Genomic DNA, 15,218 nt, shown 5'->3' with positions numbered 1-15,218 from the left:
TCTCTGAACTGCTCAAAATTTCTGCTACCGGTTCTACAGAACCTGTCAGAATCTGCTGGATTTCACCCCTACCATAATTCCTTGCAGGGTGGAGTCTGGGCAATTGAATGGAGCAGAGTATTTACTGGCTGGATGCCCTTCCTGTTGCCAGTGCAGAATCTTATTCAGGTCCTTAAAGCTTGTTTGTGCTTCGCTATTATTCAGTGACGGACTACCATGGACTTTGGGAAGGGAGGAAGACAAGGGGGAAAATGAAAGTAAGTAATGTATCTCCTTGAGACGCTACTTCAAGGTCACCCAGCATACCAGCTTCATACCGTCCTGTGCTTGAACTAACTGTTACAAAAACATCCTGCCTGAACCTGCCTGCTCACAGAGGGGTTGGGCAATGGGAAGTTAGCTAAAGGAAAGAAAAGTTGAACTTATGGATTTTGATGTGCGGTTCTCAGTTCTGGCTATGAATTAGTGCAGGGATGGAAAACTATGGCTCTTTTGTGACCTGTGGACTTCAACTCCCAGAGTCAGACAGAAGAGAGGCAGAGGAACAGGAGGAGCCTGTTCCTAGTGCACGCATGTGCAGAGCTGCCAGAAGGCAAGAGCAGCTAAAGCAAAAGGGACGACTCAGGAGTAAGGCCAGGAGATGATTGGCCTCTCCCGTAAGGCTCAAAAGAGAAACAGAGGCACTTGGGCCTTTTGCGGGAAAGCAACGTTGCTAACTCTGTTTCCAGTCGGCATTCAGAAATACTGAACTTTGTGGGGCTTTGCCAAGGTAGGCCTTTATTTTATTTTAGTTTTTTCTTAACTTTTGTACTATATGTGTTTTAAGTTTGGCTGTCCACCACCCTGAGTCCCCCTGGGGAGAAGGGTGGTATATAAGTTGTATTAATAAATAAATAAATAATTGGGACTCAGCTGGGAATGAATGTAATTCTCAGCTGTTACAATAGGGCATCTTCCTGACTCTTTGAACGATGCCATAATCTCTTGCGGGGTGGAGTCTGGGCAACTGAATGGACCTAGCAGAGTGTTTACTGGCCGGATGCCCTTCCTGTTGCCAATGTGGAGTTTTGTTCAGCAGATAAATTCCCATTGTTCCCAGAGAGAGAAATATCTGCCTCTACCTAGGATCGAACTCACAGCCTCCTGATTGTGAGGCGAGAGCTCCATCTCCAGGCCATCGCACCACTCCTGGGTGGCTTACTGTATATATTCAGGTAAATAATAAAACAGGGCCCGTCTTTCAAGAATGTCTTCTGTACCCACGTAACACCGCCCAGTGTCCTCCACTGTTCTTCTACTACCGAATTCCACAGGTTAATTGTGTGCAATAAATTCCCCATAAAGCATAGGAGTGTTAAATAACCCGTCATTAAGCAAAGCACTCCTTTCTAATTGGCAGCTGCTTTCTTTTTTCAAGCCGCGGATGGGACGAAAGAGCTTTTTAATGCATTTGGGCAATTAAGCACTTTGCTTAACCATCGGTCCAAAAAAAGGGCTGCAGACAGATGTCACTCCCATCACTTCTCACCGCGGCCATCGTACGTCTGGTCTGCCTTTTTCCTCCCACCTCTTGGGAGCTCAGGATGGGAGAGAAGGGGGAAATAAAACAACCCGCTTTTAATAGTATGAAGTGATGAGTTTATTTAAACGTATCTAATTACCGGTGTGCTATTGATTGGTCTGGAAGAGCCATTAGGCAAATACGATTATGTCAGTAAATGTGGACGACCTTGAAACACAATCTCAACATCCAACTTTTGTGTGACTTTTAAGAAGTCCTTGTTAGGGCCTGAAAAACTCACCTTCAAGAAGCCAGAGAGAGGAACACGGCACCCAGGTTTTTCCAAAACTTCTTGAAGCTTGAATCTATCACTGTTGTGGCCCGTACGCGTCCTGTGCAGCTAGTAGCTGATTCCGACAGTGAGGAGGCTGGTGTGGTGCTGTGCCAGCAGCTTGTGCAGGAGGCTGGAGGCTGGAGGCTGGAGAAGATGTGGTGCCAGAGGCAGGGATTCAGCCAGGGCCTTCAGAACTTCCAGAAGCTCCTTTAAGTGAAGAGGACGAAGAGGAGGAGCCTCTTCTCAATGCGCGGGTGCGCAGAGCTGCCAAAAGGCAGGAGTGGCTCCTCAGAAGGAGGTCTCCTCGAGAGTAAGGCTTGGGGCTAATTGGCCATTCCCTTAGCCTATTTAAGGAGGAACACCGACTGAAGCAATTTGCAGGGAACAACTTCATTCACATACCTTCATGTTTTGTCTTGCTTATGTTATCAGCTTCCTGCAAATTGCTTCTGGGCATTCTGCCAACTACAGTAAGCTTTCAGTTATTAACAGCCATTGTTGTAAAAAACTGGTTTATTTAGTAAACTAAGGTTTGAATGGATTTTGTGTGTACTGCGTTCTTTGGGGTCCGTAGCTGGGGCAGAACACTTTGAGACCTGAGTTTGGCTGTTGTGACGGTACCTGTTTTCTTTCAAACGTCCATCATCTTTCTGTGGTGTGACCTCCCCCCCCCACTTCCGCCCCATATTCATTAGCGGTGTGGGAGGGAAGTAAGAGTCACGACTCACTAACGGTCTAAAGAATTCCTGGGTCAGACCGCCAAAATATGTCAGGTTGCATCTACAGGTAAGTCCTCGATTTACGACCACAATTTTCTTTTGCAAAGCGAGGGAGGCAGTTCTTAAGTGAATTTCCCCCATTTTATGACCTTTCCTGCCTCCGTTCTTAAGCGAATCGCTTCCGTTGTTAAGTGAGTAACACGGTCGTTAAGTGAATCTGGCTCCCCCCCATTGACTTGGCTAGTCAGAAGGTCGCAAAAGGGGATTGCGTGACCCCTGGGGACTCTCGAACCGTCGTAAATATGAGTCGGTTGCTAAGAATCTCAATTTTGATTCCGTGCCGCGATGGTCGTAAGTGTAAAATAACGGTCGTAAGTCACTTTTTTCAGTGTCATTGTAACTTTGAACGGTCGCGAAGTGTACTGTTGAGGACTACCTGTATTGTGAAGAAATGCCTTTCTGTGTTTTCCTTCTCATGTAGTAAGACAACACTTTGGGCCCATTGCTTTAGCTTTACTTTTTTCTACCTGGACTTTTCAGGATCATAGAATCATAGGCTAGAAGGGACTTTGGAGGTCTTCTAGTCCAGCCCCTTATTCTTAAGCCATCCCAGACACAGGGTTCGGCAATCTTTTCTTGAAAACCTCCAGCGATGGAGCACCCACAACTCCAGGAGGACACCTCTTCCATTACAGATAGAGATACAAATTAACAGAGTTGGAAGGGACCTTGTAGGTCATCTAGTCCAACCCCCTGCTGAAGCAGGAGACCCTACACCATTTCTGACAGATGGCAGTTCAGTCTTTTCTTGAAAGCTTCCAATGATGAAGCTCCTGAAGGCAACTTCTGTTCCATGGGTTGATTGTTCTCACTGTCAGAAAATTCCTCCTCATTTCCAGGTTGAATCTCTCCTTGGTCAGTTTCCATCCATTATTCCTTGTCTGGCCTTCAGGTGCTTCGGGAAAGAGTTTGACCCCTTCCTCTCTGTGGCAGCCCCTCAAATATTGGAAGACGGCTATCATGTCTCCTCTGGTCCTTCTCTTCACTAGACTAGCCATGCCCAGTTCCTGCAACCATTCTTCATATGTTTTAACCTCCAGTCCCCTAATCATCTTTGTTGCTCTTCTCTGCGCTCTTTCTAAAGTCTCAACATCTTTCTCATAGTGTGGTGACCAAAACTGAATGCATCATTCTAGGTGTGGCCTTACTAAGGCTTTGTAGAGTGGTATTAGTACCTCCCTTGACCTTGATTGTATCCCTCTGTTAATGCAATTTAGGATTGCATTGGCTTTTTTGGCTGCCGCTGCACATTGCTGGCTCATATTTAGCTGGTTGTCTATTGATTATTTTTTTTTTAATTTGATTTATATGCCGCCCTTCTCCGGAGACCCAGGGCAGCTTACAATGTGCTCAGCAATAGCCTTCATTCTTTTGTATATTTATACAAAGTCAGCTTATTGCCCCCACAACTGGGTCCTCAATTTACCTACCTTAGAAAGGATGGAAGGCTGAGTCAACCTTGAGCCTTGGCGAGATTCGAACCTGCAATAATTGCAGGCAGCTGGTCTTAATAACCAGCTTAATAACAGGGTGCCTTAGACCACTGTACTACCAAGGCTTATTTGTCCTGGGCTAGGCTGGGCTATCAACATAACAATTTTAAATTGGGTTTTAAATTCTTGGGGTTTTAAATTGAGCCGAATAATTTTAAATTATTTTAACTGATGTTGTCTTGTGTTTTTAATAGGCTGTACACTGCCCTGAGTCCTTCGGGAGAAGGGCGGTGTAGAAATAAAATTATTCTTATTCTTATTCTCATGGTCAAGAATTTCCTTCTTAGTTCCAGGTTGGATCCCCTTCTGATGACTTTCTACCCATTGTTTCTTGTCCTGCCCTTGATGGTTTGGAGCTGCCTATATAGTGTCAGGGACTATATATATATAAGGATGTGGTGGCTCAGTGGCTAAGACGCTGAGCTTGTCGATCGAAAGGTTGGCACTTCAGCGGTTTGAATCCCTAGCGCCGCCAAATGGAGCGAGCTCCCATTACTTCTCGCAGCTTCTACCAACCTAGCAGTTCGAAAGCACATAAAAAAAAAAAATTGAGCCGCATCCACTGCTCAACACACGAGCTGCAGACGAAAACTGAAAAACGCGGAAGAGAGGGAACCCGGGTGGGCAGCACACAAATGTGGTGACTCAAAACGCAGCGAGAAGACACGGGGGTAGGCGATGGGGCGACAGGACACAAAAGCATGGATGGTGGTGGTGGTGGCACTGGGTGATCGATCGGATCGGGCTGAACTGGACTCTGGGTGCTGCCAGATGACGTTGGGAGGAGCGGGGAGTGACGAGCAAGCGGGTTGTTTGATCCAGACCACTGAACAGCTGAGACAGCCGACACCGAGTGCTTACACGGCTTTAGGGACATGGCACTTCCTTGAAAACGGGCGCTGAGAGGCGGAAGCTCTCAGAGCCGACTTTGAATTTGTACAGCTCAGCTTGACTTGTAGCCAGCTTGTAGCATTATTATTATTATTATTGGTTAATCTTTAGTGAGATTCACAGCCTTTGAGGCTGGTTAATAGCTCAGCAGCTCGAGTCCTAACCAAGGACCTAGGAACTGTTAAGGTATCATTGGAGGATGTAAGCTGTTCCGAGTAAGGTGGTTTTTTGGAGAGTCAAAATGTTCAAGTCCGGCAAATTTAGAATTTCTAAATAGCGGGGTAGGCCTTTGGGTATTGCTCCGAGGGCTCCAATTACAATCGGGACAACACACAATTTATTTTTCCACAGTCGCTCAACTTCAATTTGCAAGTCCCGGTACTTTGTGATTTTTTTCTTGCTGCTTATCTTCAATCCGTGCATCACCAGGTATTGCAATGTCAATGAACCATACTTTTTTCTTTTCAACTATTGTTATGTCAGGTGTGTTGTGGACCAAGTGCCTGTCAGTCTGAATCCTAAAGTCCCACAAGATCTTGAGTTTCTCATTCTCTAAAACTTTCTCAACCTGATGTTCCCAGTGGGTTTTGCTGTACTCAAATCCAAACTTCTGGCACAATTTCCAGTGAATGATCTTAGCAACACGGTCATGGCGTTGTAGGTAGTCAGTTTGTGAAATTTTGCTGCACCCACTGATCAGGTGTTGTTGTTGTTGTTGTTATTATTATTATTATTATTATTATTATTATTATTATTATTAGTCATATTTCTATGCTGCCCACTCTCCGAGGACTCTGGGCGGCTTACACCAAAGACAGTATACTAAATAGCATATTTCCCCCTAACAATCTGGGTCCTCATTTTACCCACCTCGGAAGGATGGAAGGCTGAGTCAACCTTGAGCCGGTGAGATTTGATCCGCTGATCTGCTGAACTAGCAGTCAGCTGAAGTAGCTGCAGTACTGCACCCTAACCACTGCGCCACCTCGGCTCTTCCGCATGAATCAACCCACATCTGACAAACATTCAATGTTTTGTAAGTTATTTGTGAGGGCTCAGCACAAGTGTGGCCAAGCAGCTGAGAAAAAATGCAAGTAGAAAAATAGGGACCACCTTTGGTGGGAAGGTAACAGCGCTCCGTGCGCCTTTGGCGTTTACTCATGCCGGTCACATGACCATGGAGACATCTTCAGACGGTGCTGGCTTTTCGGATTTGAAGCGAAGATGAGCACTGCCTCCTAGAGCCTGAAATGACTAGCACACATATGCGGAGGAACCTTTACTTTATATAATGTCAATGCACCTTGGAGGGCACTAGAGTCTTCTCTTGCTTTGGTATGTGATGGCTGATGTATTTTCTTTCCCCCCTGTGCTAATTCTCAGGTGGATGGAATCCTTGGTCAACATGGGGCGAGTGCACCAGGGACTGTGGTGGTGGCCTTCAGACTCGGACCCGAACATGTCAACCTCTTCCCGAAGAAGGTCTTGTCTGTGAAGGAGTCTTGGAAGAAGGGAGATTATGCAACAGGAAAGCTTGCAACCGTAAGTCACCATGGCTTCTGAAGGAACCTCATAGCAGGTTCTCCTGACTGTCCATCAGGGATAAGCCCAACAGAAAGCTCTTTGCCTCTTGAAAGAGGCAACTGGACTTTCTGGTTTTCCTTTGAAGACGATTCGCTTCTCATCCAAGAAGCTTCTTCAGCTTTGACTGGAGGGTGGGGAATGGAAGGATTTATATTCCTTGCAGACAGCTGGTCATTTGCATTTTTTTAGAGAATTGTTGAGGCCACGTAGAGGTTTATCTGTGTCCTCAGGGTCACCTGGTTTGAAAGAGGGGTCAAAGAGGCCATCTATGTCAAAATAGAACAGCCTTCTCTTAAACAGAGGGGGAGGGATATGACACAACCTATCTCCTGTCTACAACACAGTCCTTTCAGCAGTTCCAAGAAGGCTCCACACCCATTTGCACCACTCAAGTGACCCTGAGGACACAGATAAACCTCCAAGTGGCCTCAGCGACCCTCTAAAAGGATGCAAATGACCAGCTGTCTGCAAGGAGTATCAATCCTTCCATTCCCCACCATCCGGTCAGAGCTGAAGAAGCTTCTCGGATGAGAAGGGAAATGTCTTCAACGAAAAACCAGAAAGTCCAGTTGCCTCTTGAAAAAAGCACCTTTGGGATAACCATGACCTGGAGGACTGAGAATCTCCATAGACAAAAATCTATTTGCTTAAATAAATGCATATAATTTGGAATGCAAACTTCTCAATGCAGGAACTTTCTATGAGAGCAACTACACTGTTCAGAATATAGATCCGGGATGGCGAACTTATAGCAAACGTAGCACAGGTGGCACACAGAGCCATATCGGTGGGCATGCAAGCGTTGCCCTAGTTCAGCTCCGGTGTGCATGCGTGCACCAGCCAGCTGATTTTCAGGCCTTCCGGGCCCACCGGAAGTCAGGAAACAGGCTGTTTCCGGCCTCTGGAGGGCCTCTGGGGTGGGTGGGAAAGGCCATTTTTGCCCTCCCCAGGCTCCTAGAAAGCCTCTGGAGCCTGGGGAGGGCAAAAAAACGGGCCTACTGGGCCCACCGTGCTATCGCATGCCAAAAGTGGGGGGGCACATGAGGGGCACATGCCCATGCATGGGGGGCACATTGAATTATGGGTGTGGGCACGTGCACGCGTGACCACCCAATTCCCCTGCTTTTGGCACGCGATGGCAAAAACGTTTGCCATCACTGATATATATGCTCAAGACTCTATTTACAATTTTGACTTCCTTAACTGCAGACATTTCTCTGTTCTTCACACACAAGGTATGTTTAGTTTTGGTCACTACGATAGGAAAAAACAACAATTTGAGACTCTAGAAAGAATGCAGAGAACAGCAACAAAGATGATTAGGGGACTGGGGGCTAAAACATATAAAGAACAGTTGCTAGAATTGGGCATGTCTAGTTTAATGAAAAGAAGGTCGATGTCAGGTTTCAAGGTCGTCTCAAATAAATTGCATTTCAAACAAAGTCTTTGAAGAAAAACTCCCATTTATTAAGCACGACATTCTAACTTGGACTCCATCGCAGCCAACACTCACTTCCAGACCCAAAACCCTCCCTTTCCGTTCCCCACTCCCCTGCACTCATTGGCCATCTTCCAAGTCACTCTACCCCTAATCTACTGCTCCAGCTCAAAGGAATTTCCCCCCTCCCATCCCATCTCCTAGGGGATATTATCTCCAGGGAAAATAAGTAGGCGAAAAGTCAAATGTCCCTTTCCAGATGCCTCCGCTTTTCCTTCTTATGTCAGCACTAGAGGAAATGCAGCTTGAAGTGCTGACATCTGACATGATAACAGTGTTCCGATATCTCAGAGGTTGCCACAAAGAGGGGGTCAACCTATTCTCCAAAGCACCTGATGGCAGAATAATGGATGGAAACTAATCAAGGAGAGAAGCAACCTAGAATTAAGGAGAAATTTCCTGATGGTGACAACAATTAACCAGTGGAACAGCTTGCCTCCAGAAGTTGTGGTCACTCCAACACTGGAGGTTTTTAAGAAGAGATTGGATAGCCATTTGTCCAGAATACTATAGGGTCTCCTGCTTAAGCAAGGGCTTGGATTAGAAGACCTCCAAAGTCCCTTCCAACTTGGTTATTCTATTATTCTCTCTGTATCTTACATTTGCCATTCCTATTGCTGCACGAGACAATGAGACAACCAATGAATGGCTTGTATGCAATTAAAAAAAGTTGAAATATTCTGATTGGATTCGGGGGTTGTTATTCTGAGCCGTTCCCCATTCGCATTCCAACTGTTTGCTCTCTTCTTAAGCCCAAAGGGATTTATGTTCTTCAGCTACCGATTATTTATGTATTAATTCATAATAAATGCTTGCATTTATTACAATCTTAAAGTGTGCAAGCATGTTTCCCCAGAGGTAATTAGAAGTAATTAGGAACAGAAAAGCAAACCAAAGATAAATGTAAAGCTGTAGATCTAACCCCCACACTCCAATCTAGAAGAGAGCAAGAAAAAAAAATTGTTTATTAGATAGGATTAAATCTTGGTTCTGGATCTCAGCTGTACACCAGTAGATCAGACAATATCCTACTGCTTAATTGGAAAAGCCATGAGGGAATCTCAAAAATGCTTCTTGGTGCACCTCAATTGGAAGGCAAGACTCTCGGGCATTGTCAAGTCAAGAAGAAAATCAAAGTTAATTGTTGTCCTTCAAGAATTATGCCCCAGTGCCTTAGTCTGTAGAGATTCTCAGTCACCTTTTGAAAGAAAAAGATAAAGAAAAGAAAAGAAAAATCCTAGAAAGTCCAGTTGCCTCCTGAAAAAGCACCTTTGGGACAACCATGACCTGGATCAGAGGTGAAATCCAACAGGTTCTGGAGAACCGATAGTGGAAATTTTGAGTAGTTTGGAGAACCAGCAAATACCACCTCTGGCTGGCCCCTGAGTGGGGTGGGAATGGAGATTTTGCAATATCCTTCCCCTGCCACGCCCACCAAGCCACACCATGCCACCAAGCCACACCCACAGAACCGGTGATAAAAAAAATTAGATTTTACCACTGATCTGGATGACTGAGAATCTCTATAGACTAAAGCACTGGGACATTAATTCTTGAAGGACAACAATTAGCAGCTATACAGTTTGGGATGAACACCCTTGGAATGGCGTGGGAGCAGGAATGGATTTCCAGAGAGAGAGAAATTGCAGACTGCAGGAACCAGGAGCACCACTCAGGTGATCCTGAGGACACAGATAAACCTCCAAGTGGCCTCAGCGATCCTCTAAAAGGGTGCAAATGACCAGCTGCAAGGAATATCAATCCTTCTATTCCCCACCATTCAGTCAGAGCTGAAGAAGCTTCTTGGATGAGAAGCAAAATGTCTTCAAAGAAAAAACAAGAAAGTCTAGTTGCCGCCTGAAGAAGCACCTTTGGGACTCCCAGTGCCATAGTTTGTACAAATAATGTCAGATAAGTGTTGTGGCTCCGTCCTCCGAGCCTATCTTATCGGAGGAAGAAGGCTTCGAACATGAAGGAGAGGAGACGGCCAGGCCTCCCTCTCCAGGACCCTCCTCTCTGGCAATGCCTCAGGTGTCTCCCGAAGGAGAAGAGATTGGCCAGGAGCCAGGTGTTTCCGAGCCGTCGGATAGTGACGAAGAAACATTGTGGTTGGACCCACGCCAGCGTTGGAGAGACAAGCGGGCGCAGCAGAAAAGGAGGCGTGCCAGAGATTAAGCTGAGTCACTGGACCACACCCCACAGGCTATAAAAGGGAGTGTGGTGGCCATTCGGACTCTGTGACGGACAAAGCTAAATCTCTGGCGAGTCACTTTGCACCTTTGGACACAACGCCTATTTGCTGTGGATTTAATTACAAACTGGACTATTCAAACTGTATGTATTTTTGTCTGTGTTATCAGAGTAAAAGTTCTTGGCAGGCAGCTACGGAGTTGCTGCCAAGTTCCTTATCACTGACGATTGAGTGTTTGAAGAGTTTATTTAACCCTCGGCTGGCTGGTTGGGTGCGTGTGTGGGACGGGGACAGAACAATAAGGCAGGTGTAAAATTCTTATAGTCAAAGCTATGGTTTTTCCCACTAGCAATGTATGGCTGTGAGAGTTGGACCACTAGGAAGGCTGAGAGCCAAAGAATGGATGCTTTCAAATTGTGGCATTGGAAAAGACTCTTGAGAGTCTGGACTGCAAGGAGATCCAATCACCCCATCCTAAAGGAAATCAACCCCGAGTGTCCTTTGGAAGGACAGATCCTGAAGCTGAAGCTCAAATACTTTGGCCACCTAATGAGAAGAGAGGGCTCCTTGGAGAAGACCCTTGGGAAAGAGGGAAGATAAGAGGATGGCAGAGAATGAGATGCTTAGAGGGTACCTCAATGCAATGAACATGAATTTGGCCAAACACCAGAAGACAGTGGAGGACAGGAGGTGCTAGGGTGCTGTAGTCTAGGGGCAGTGGTGGGATTCAAATAATTTAACAACCGGTTCTCTGCCCTAATGACTGGCTGGGTGGGCGTGGCCATGGTGGGTGTGGCCAAGGGGTGTGACAGGCAGCACACAACCTCCTGCACCCCCCCAGGAGCAAAAAGGGGACATGGGGGGGATGCGCCACCGCCCCCCTGTGCCCCGTTTTGGGCCTAGTAGAGCTCCTTGAAGCCTCCTGGGAGTAAAAATGGGCCAAGGTGGAGGGAGCACTGCACCCTCTCCCCATGCCCCGTTTTGGACCTTGTAGGCCTCCCTACACTTACCTGGGAGCCAAAATGGGGCGCGTGGGGACTCCTGGAAGGAGAGGGGTGGGGCCAACCAGCAATTTAACTATTGGTTCACCCGAACTGACCCGAACCGGCTGAATCCCACCACTGTCTATAGGTGTTGTGGCCCGCCAGCGGCCTGCGTGGATCGTGGCTGATCCTGACGACGAGGAGCTGGTGTGGTGTCGCGCCAGCAGCCTGCGCAGCCGGCGCTCACGTCGGACAGCGAGGAGGCTGAAGAGGATGTGGTGCCAGAGGCAGAGACTCAGCCTGGGCCTTCAGAACCTCCAGAGGCTCCTTCAAGTGGAGAGAGCGAAGTGGAGGAGCCTCTCCTCAATGCTCGAGCATGCAGGGCTGCCAAAAGGCAGGAGTGGCTACTCAGGAGGAGGTGGTCTACTCAAGAGCAGGGCTTGAGGATAATTGGCCACTCCCTTAGCCTATTTAAGTCACATGCGGTTAGTAAGTTTCTTGCTGGAAACAACTTGTAATTATCATCAGAGCATTTTTTGGAAAAGTCCTATCGTATCTTGCTTTCTGGGCTGGTTGCCAACCTTTGCCAGACTTTGGTTTATTCTTGTTACTTAATAAACTTGATAAGGATCGTTGGTGTGTGTCAATATCCTCGGGAATCCGGAGCTGGGACAGAACAATAGGATTGTGAAGAGTCAGACATGAGTTAGGAACTAAACATCTCTGACAGATGACAGTCTAGTCGTGTTTAAGATCTCCAGCAAAAGGGAGTTCCTTAGTTCATACGTTACCCTGTTCATATGTTTCTCAGATTCAAGAACTTCCCCCTGATGCCTATCTTGAATCTCCTGCCTTGTCATTTTAATTCACTGATTCTGGCCTTGCCCTCTGGACCAAGACAGAAGGTCCATTCTTTCTTCTGCATGTTAAACCTTCTGGGTTTTTTTTGGGGGGGGGGGAAGTATATTTCCCCTTCTGTGTATCATCTGCAAGCTTCATGCGAGCAGATGGTTTCATCATTTTGTATCTCCTGAATTTGCTCCAGTTTTGAATTGCAGGGCCCAGAACAGGACAGAAGACTCCAAATGGAGTTTAACCATGATCAGTTAAATCTCTGTTGCTCAGAAGGCAGAGAGGAACTCGCACTTCATCTTGAGATCAAATTCCCAACGTCTTCAGTGCTAGTGTATAGTTGTATAGAATGTGAAGGATGTGTGTTTTTCGATTTATTTTTATCGTTTTTCTTATGTATGATGTACACTGAAGATAGCATTTAATTTCATTGTACGAGGTGCAGTGACAACGAAGTGAATGAAACTAGTGAGGATGGGGTTTGCTTGCTCTCCCAATATGGATGGAGGTGTGATAGGTGGCTCCTTGATTATAGCATTAATTTCTGCAGGATTATTATCTGATGTCGATATGAATGTTGGCGGCTGGAGGGGATGTACTGGCCTGATTCCATGTTGGTTTTAACGTTTGATACTGATTTTTAATTGAAATGTTTTAAATTACGGGCCAAATTTCATTTAATTATTTTTTTAAATGATTTAAACTTTTGTGTACAAATGTTTTTATTTTGGCTGTTCACCGCCCTGAGTCCGAAAGGAGAAGGGCGGTATACAAATCTAATAAAAGATAAAGATAAAGAAGATAAAGATGTATTCTACTGGAGTCAGTGGTGGGATTCAGCCGGTTCGTGCCAATTCGAGCGAGCTGGTAGTTAAATTGCTGGCTGGCCCTGTCCCTTCCTGCCCAACCCCTTCCAGGAGTCCCCACGGACCCCATTTTGCCTCCCAGGTTAGTGCAGGGAGGCCTCCTAGGCCCAAAATATGGCATGGGGGAGGGGGGCGTGCACCCTGTAGCCTCTTTTCGCTCCCAGAAGCTTACAGGGAGGCCTCCTAGGCCCAAAATGAGGTGCAGGGGGCTTCTGTGTGCCCCCATCCCATTTTTGCTCCCGGGGGGGGCAAGGAGGCCTACTAGGCCCAAAACGGGGCATGGAGGGGTGGTGTGTTCCCTCCCCTGCAGCCCGTTTTTGCTTCCATGGGGGTGCAGGAGGCCTGTCACACCCCCTGGGCACGCCCACCATGGCCACGCCCACCCAGCCAGTCATTAAGGCAGAGAACCAGTTGTTAAATTATTTGAATCCCACCACTGACTGGGGTCCTTGATGCTCCCTGAGCTTGGTTGTTTTCTTGCAGACAATTCATGACCCCACTAGGTAACATCATCAGGGCTAGAAGGGAGTGGGGTTTGCTGTTGATACACAAGTTGCTTGCCCTGTTAGAGTTGTTCTTGGTGATTCTTAGATTGGGCTGTTTACTGTTATCTTATTTACAGTATCTGAGTTGGTAGTTACTTCTGGCTTGTTGGTCTAGTATTAATTTTGGGGTTAATCTGTTTATCTGGGCATTGATTGTTGATGGGGAGGTGTTTTGGTCCTTTTGTTTACTGTCTGACTTTTTGATTGCCTCTTTTGTTTGTTTGTTTGTTTGTTTTATTAGATTTATATACCGCCCTATTCCCGAAGGACTCAGGGCGGTGAACAGGCACAAAATAAGATACATAGATACAAAAGTTAAAAGACATAATTAAAACCAGATTAAATAATTTAGCCCGAGACAATTAAAAATCCTAATAATTTAAAACAGATTAAAATTTCGATTTAAAAGAATTTTAAAACAGGGGAGAGAATTAGGCCAGGCCGGCTTGCTGGAGTAGGAGAGTCTTAAGAGCATGGCAGAAAGTGCACAGATCCGGGATCCTCCGTATCTCTGGGGGGAGCTCGTTCCAGATAGGGGGTGCCCCCACAGAGAAGGCCCTCCCCCTGGGGGCCGCCAGTCAACATTGTTTAGCTGACGGCACCTGGAGGAGCCCCTCTCTATGAGAGCGTACCGGCTGGTGGGAGGCTGCTTGTGGTAGTAGGCAGTCCCGTAAATAAATGGTATGTACCGTGTTTCCCCAAAAATAAGATCCTGTCTTATATTTTTTTGAACCCCGAAATAAGTGCTTAGCCTTATTTTCAGGGAGGGCTTATTACTTTGGGGTGTGTGGAGGATAAAATAGCTCCTCTTGCTATTTTATCTGATTTCCAGCTCTGTCTCCCTAATTGTATCCAGAGGAAATGGCGGGGACCGGCTGTGCATGCGTTTAAATTTTTCTGGGGAGGGCTTATTTTTGGGGAGGGCTTATTTTTTTGGGGGGGTTATTTTAGCACATACGCTCAAAAGCCCATTGGGCTTATTATCAGGGGATGTCTTATTTTAGGGGAAACAGGGTAGATCTTGTTTATCTCTATGTATCAGTTGATGGCTGATTTGTTTGGGTACCAAGCTACCAGGAATCCTTGATCTGGGATACTCACCACTTCCCAGTTGACACTATAGTTCAATGTTTCAATGTGTGGGTGCCTTCCCCAATTTTGCACTTTGCTTGGCATTTCCATAAAGTTAAACAAAATGTAATAAGAGGAAATCCTCAAATGAAAAGTTTCTAGCACATTAAGCTTTCTTCATCTTGTTCACATCGGCTAATTTAGCGAGACACCCAAGCAAATTCTTCCACAAGTTTCTCCTTGATGCTTGCTTAGCACTAGCTCCATTTCCCTTTACATCTCAAAAAGGCTAGATAAATTGTAATTTTGTCCGATTGCAAATCTTGTTGAAAATTATAAACACAAATCGTCTAAGGCAGGTGTGAAATCTATTTTTTTTTGCTACCGGTTCTGTGGGCGTGGCTTGGTGTGGCGTGGCTTGGTGGTCATGTGACTGGGTGGGTGTGGCCAGTTTGACATCACTCTGCTGTGCACGGGGCGCTTGGAGAGAGAGAGAGCAAGACAGCTTTCCAACTTCTGTGTGTGTGTGTGTGTGTGTATGTGTGTGTGTGTGTGTGAGGGAGGGAGCAGTCTGAAGCCGAGGCACCCAAACTTCTGGCAGCAGCGGGGTAGCTTCTGAGCAGCCAACTC

The 15,218-nt window shown here is 46.4% G+C and overlaps 1 protein-coding gene across 1 annotated transcript in view; it reads left to right on the top strand.

Annotated features, from left to right (window-relative positions):
- Positions 1–15,218, top strand: part of ADGRB1 (adhesion G protein-coupled receptor B1) — a 280,832-nt gene that overhangs the window by 43,264 nt on the left and 222,350 nt on the right. Inside the window, exon 2 of the mRNA XM_070939737.1 lies at positions 6,382–6,540. Within this exon, the coding sequence (XP_070795838.1) occupies positions 6,382–6,540 (159 nt within the window). The remainder of the gene's footprint in view (positions 1–6,381; positions 6,541–15,218) is intronic.

The sequence above is a fragment of the Pituophis catenifer genome, unplaced genomic scaffold (assembly GCF_029215685.1).
Source record: "Pituophis catenifer annectens isolate HBS135680 unplaced genomic scaffold, rPitCat1.0.hap2 SCAF_3, whole genome shotgun sequence".
In the NCBI taxonomy this organism is placed as follows: Eukaryota; Metazoa; Chordata; class Lepidosauria; order Squamata; family Colubridae; genus Pituophis; species Pituophis catenifer.
Note: the sequence above shows the minus strand (reverse complement) of the source record. Positions and strands in the feature narration are given on the sequence as shown.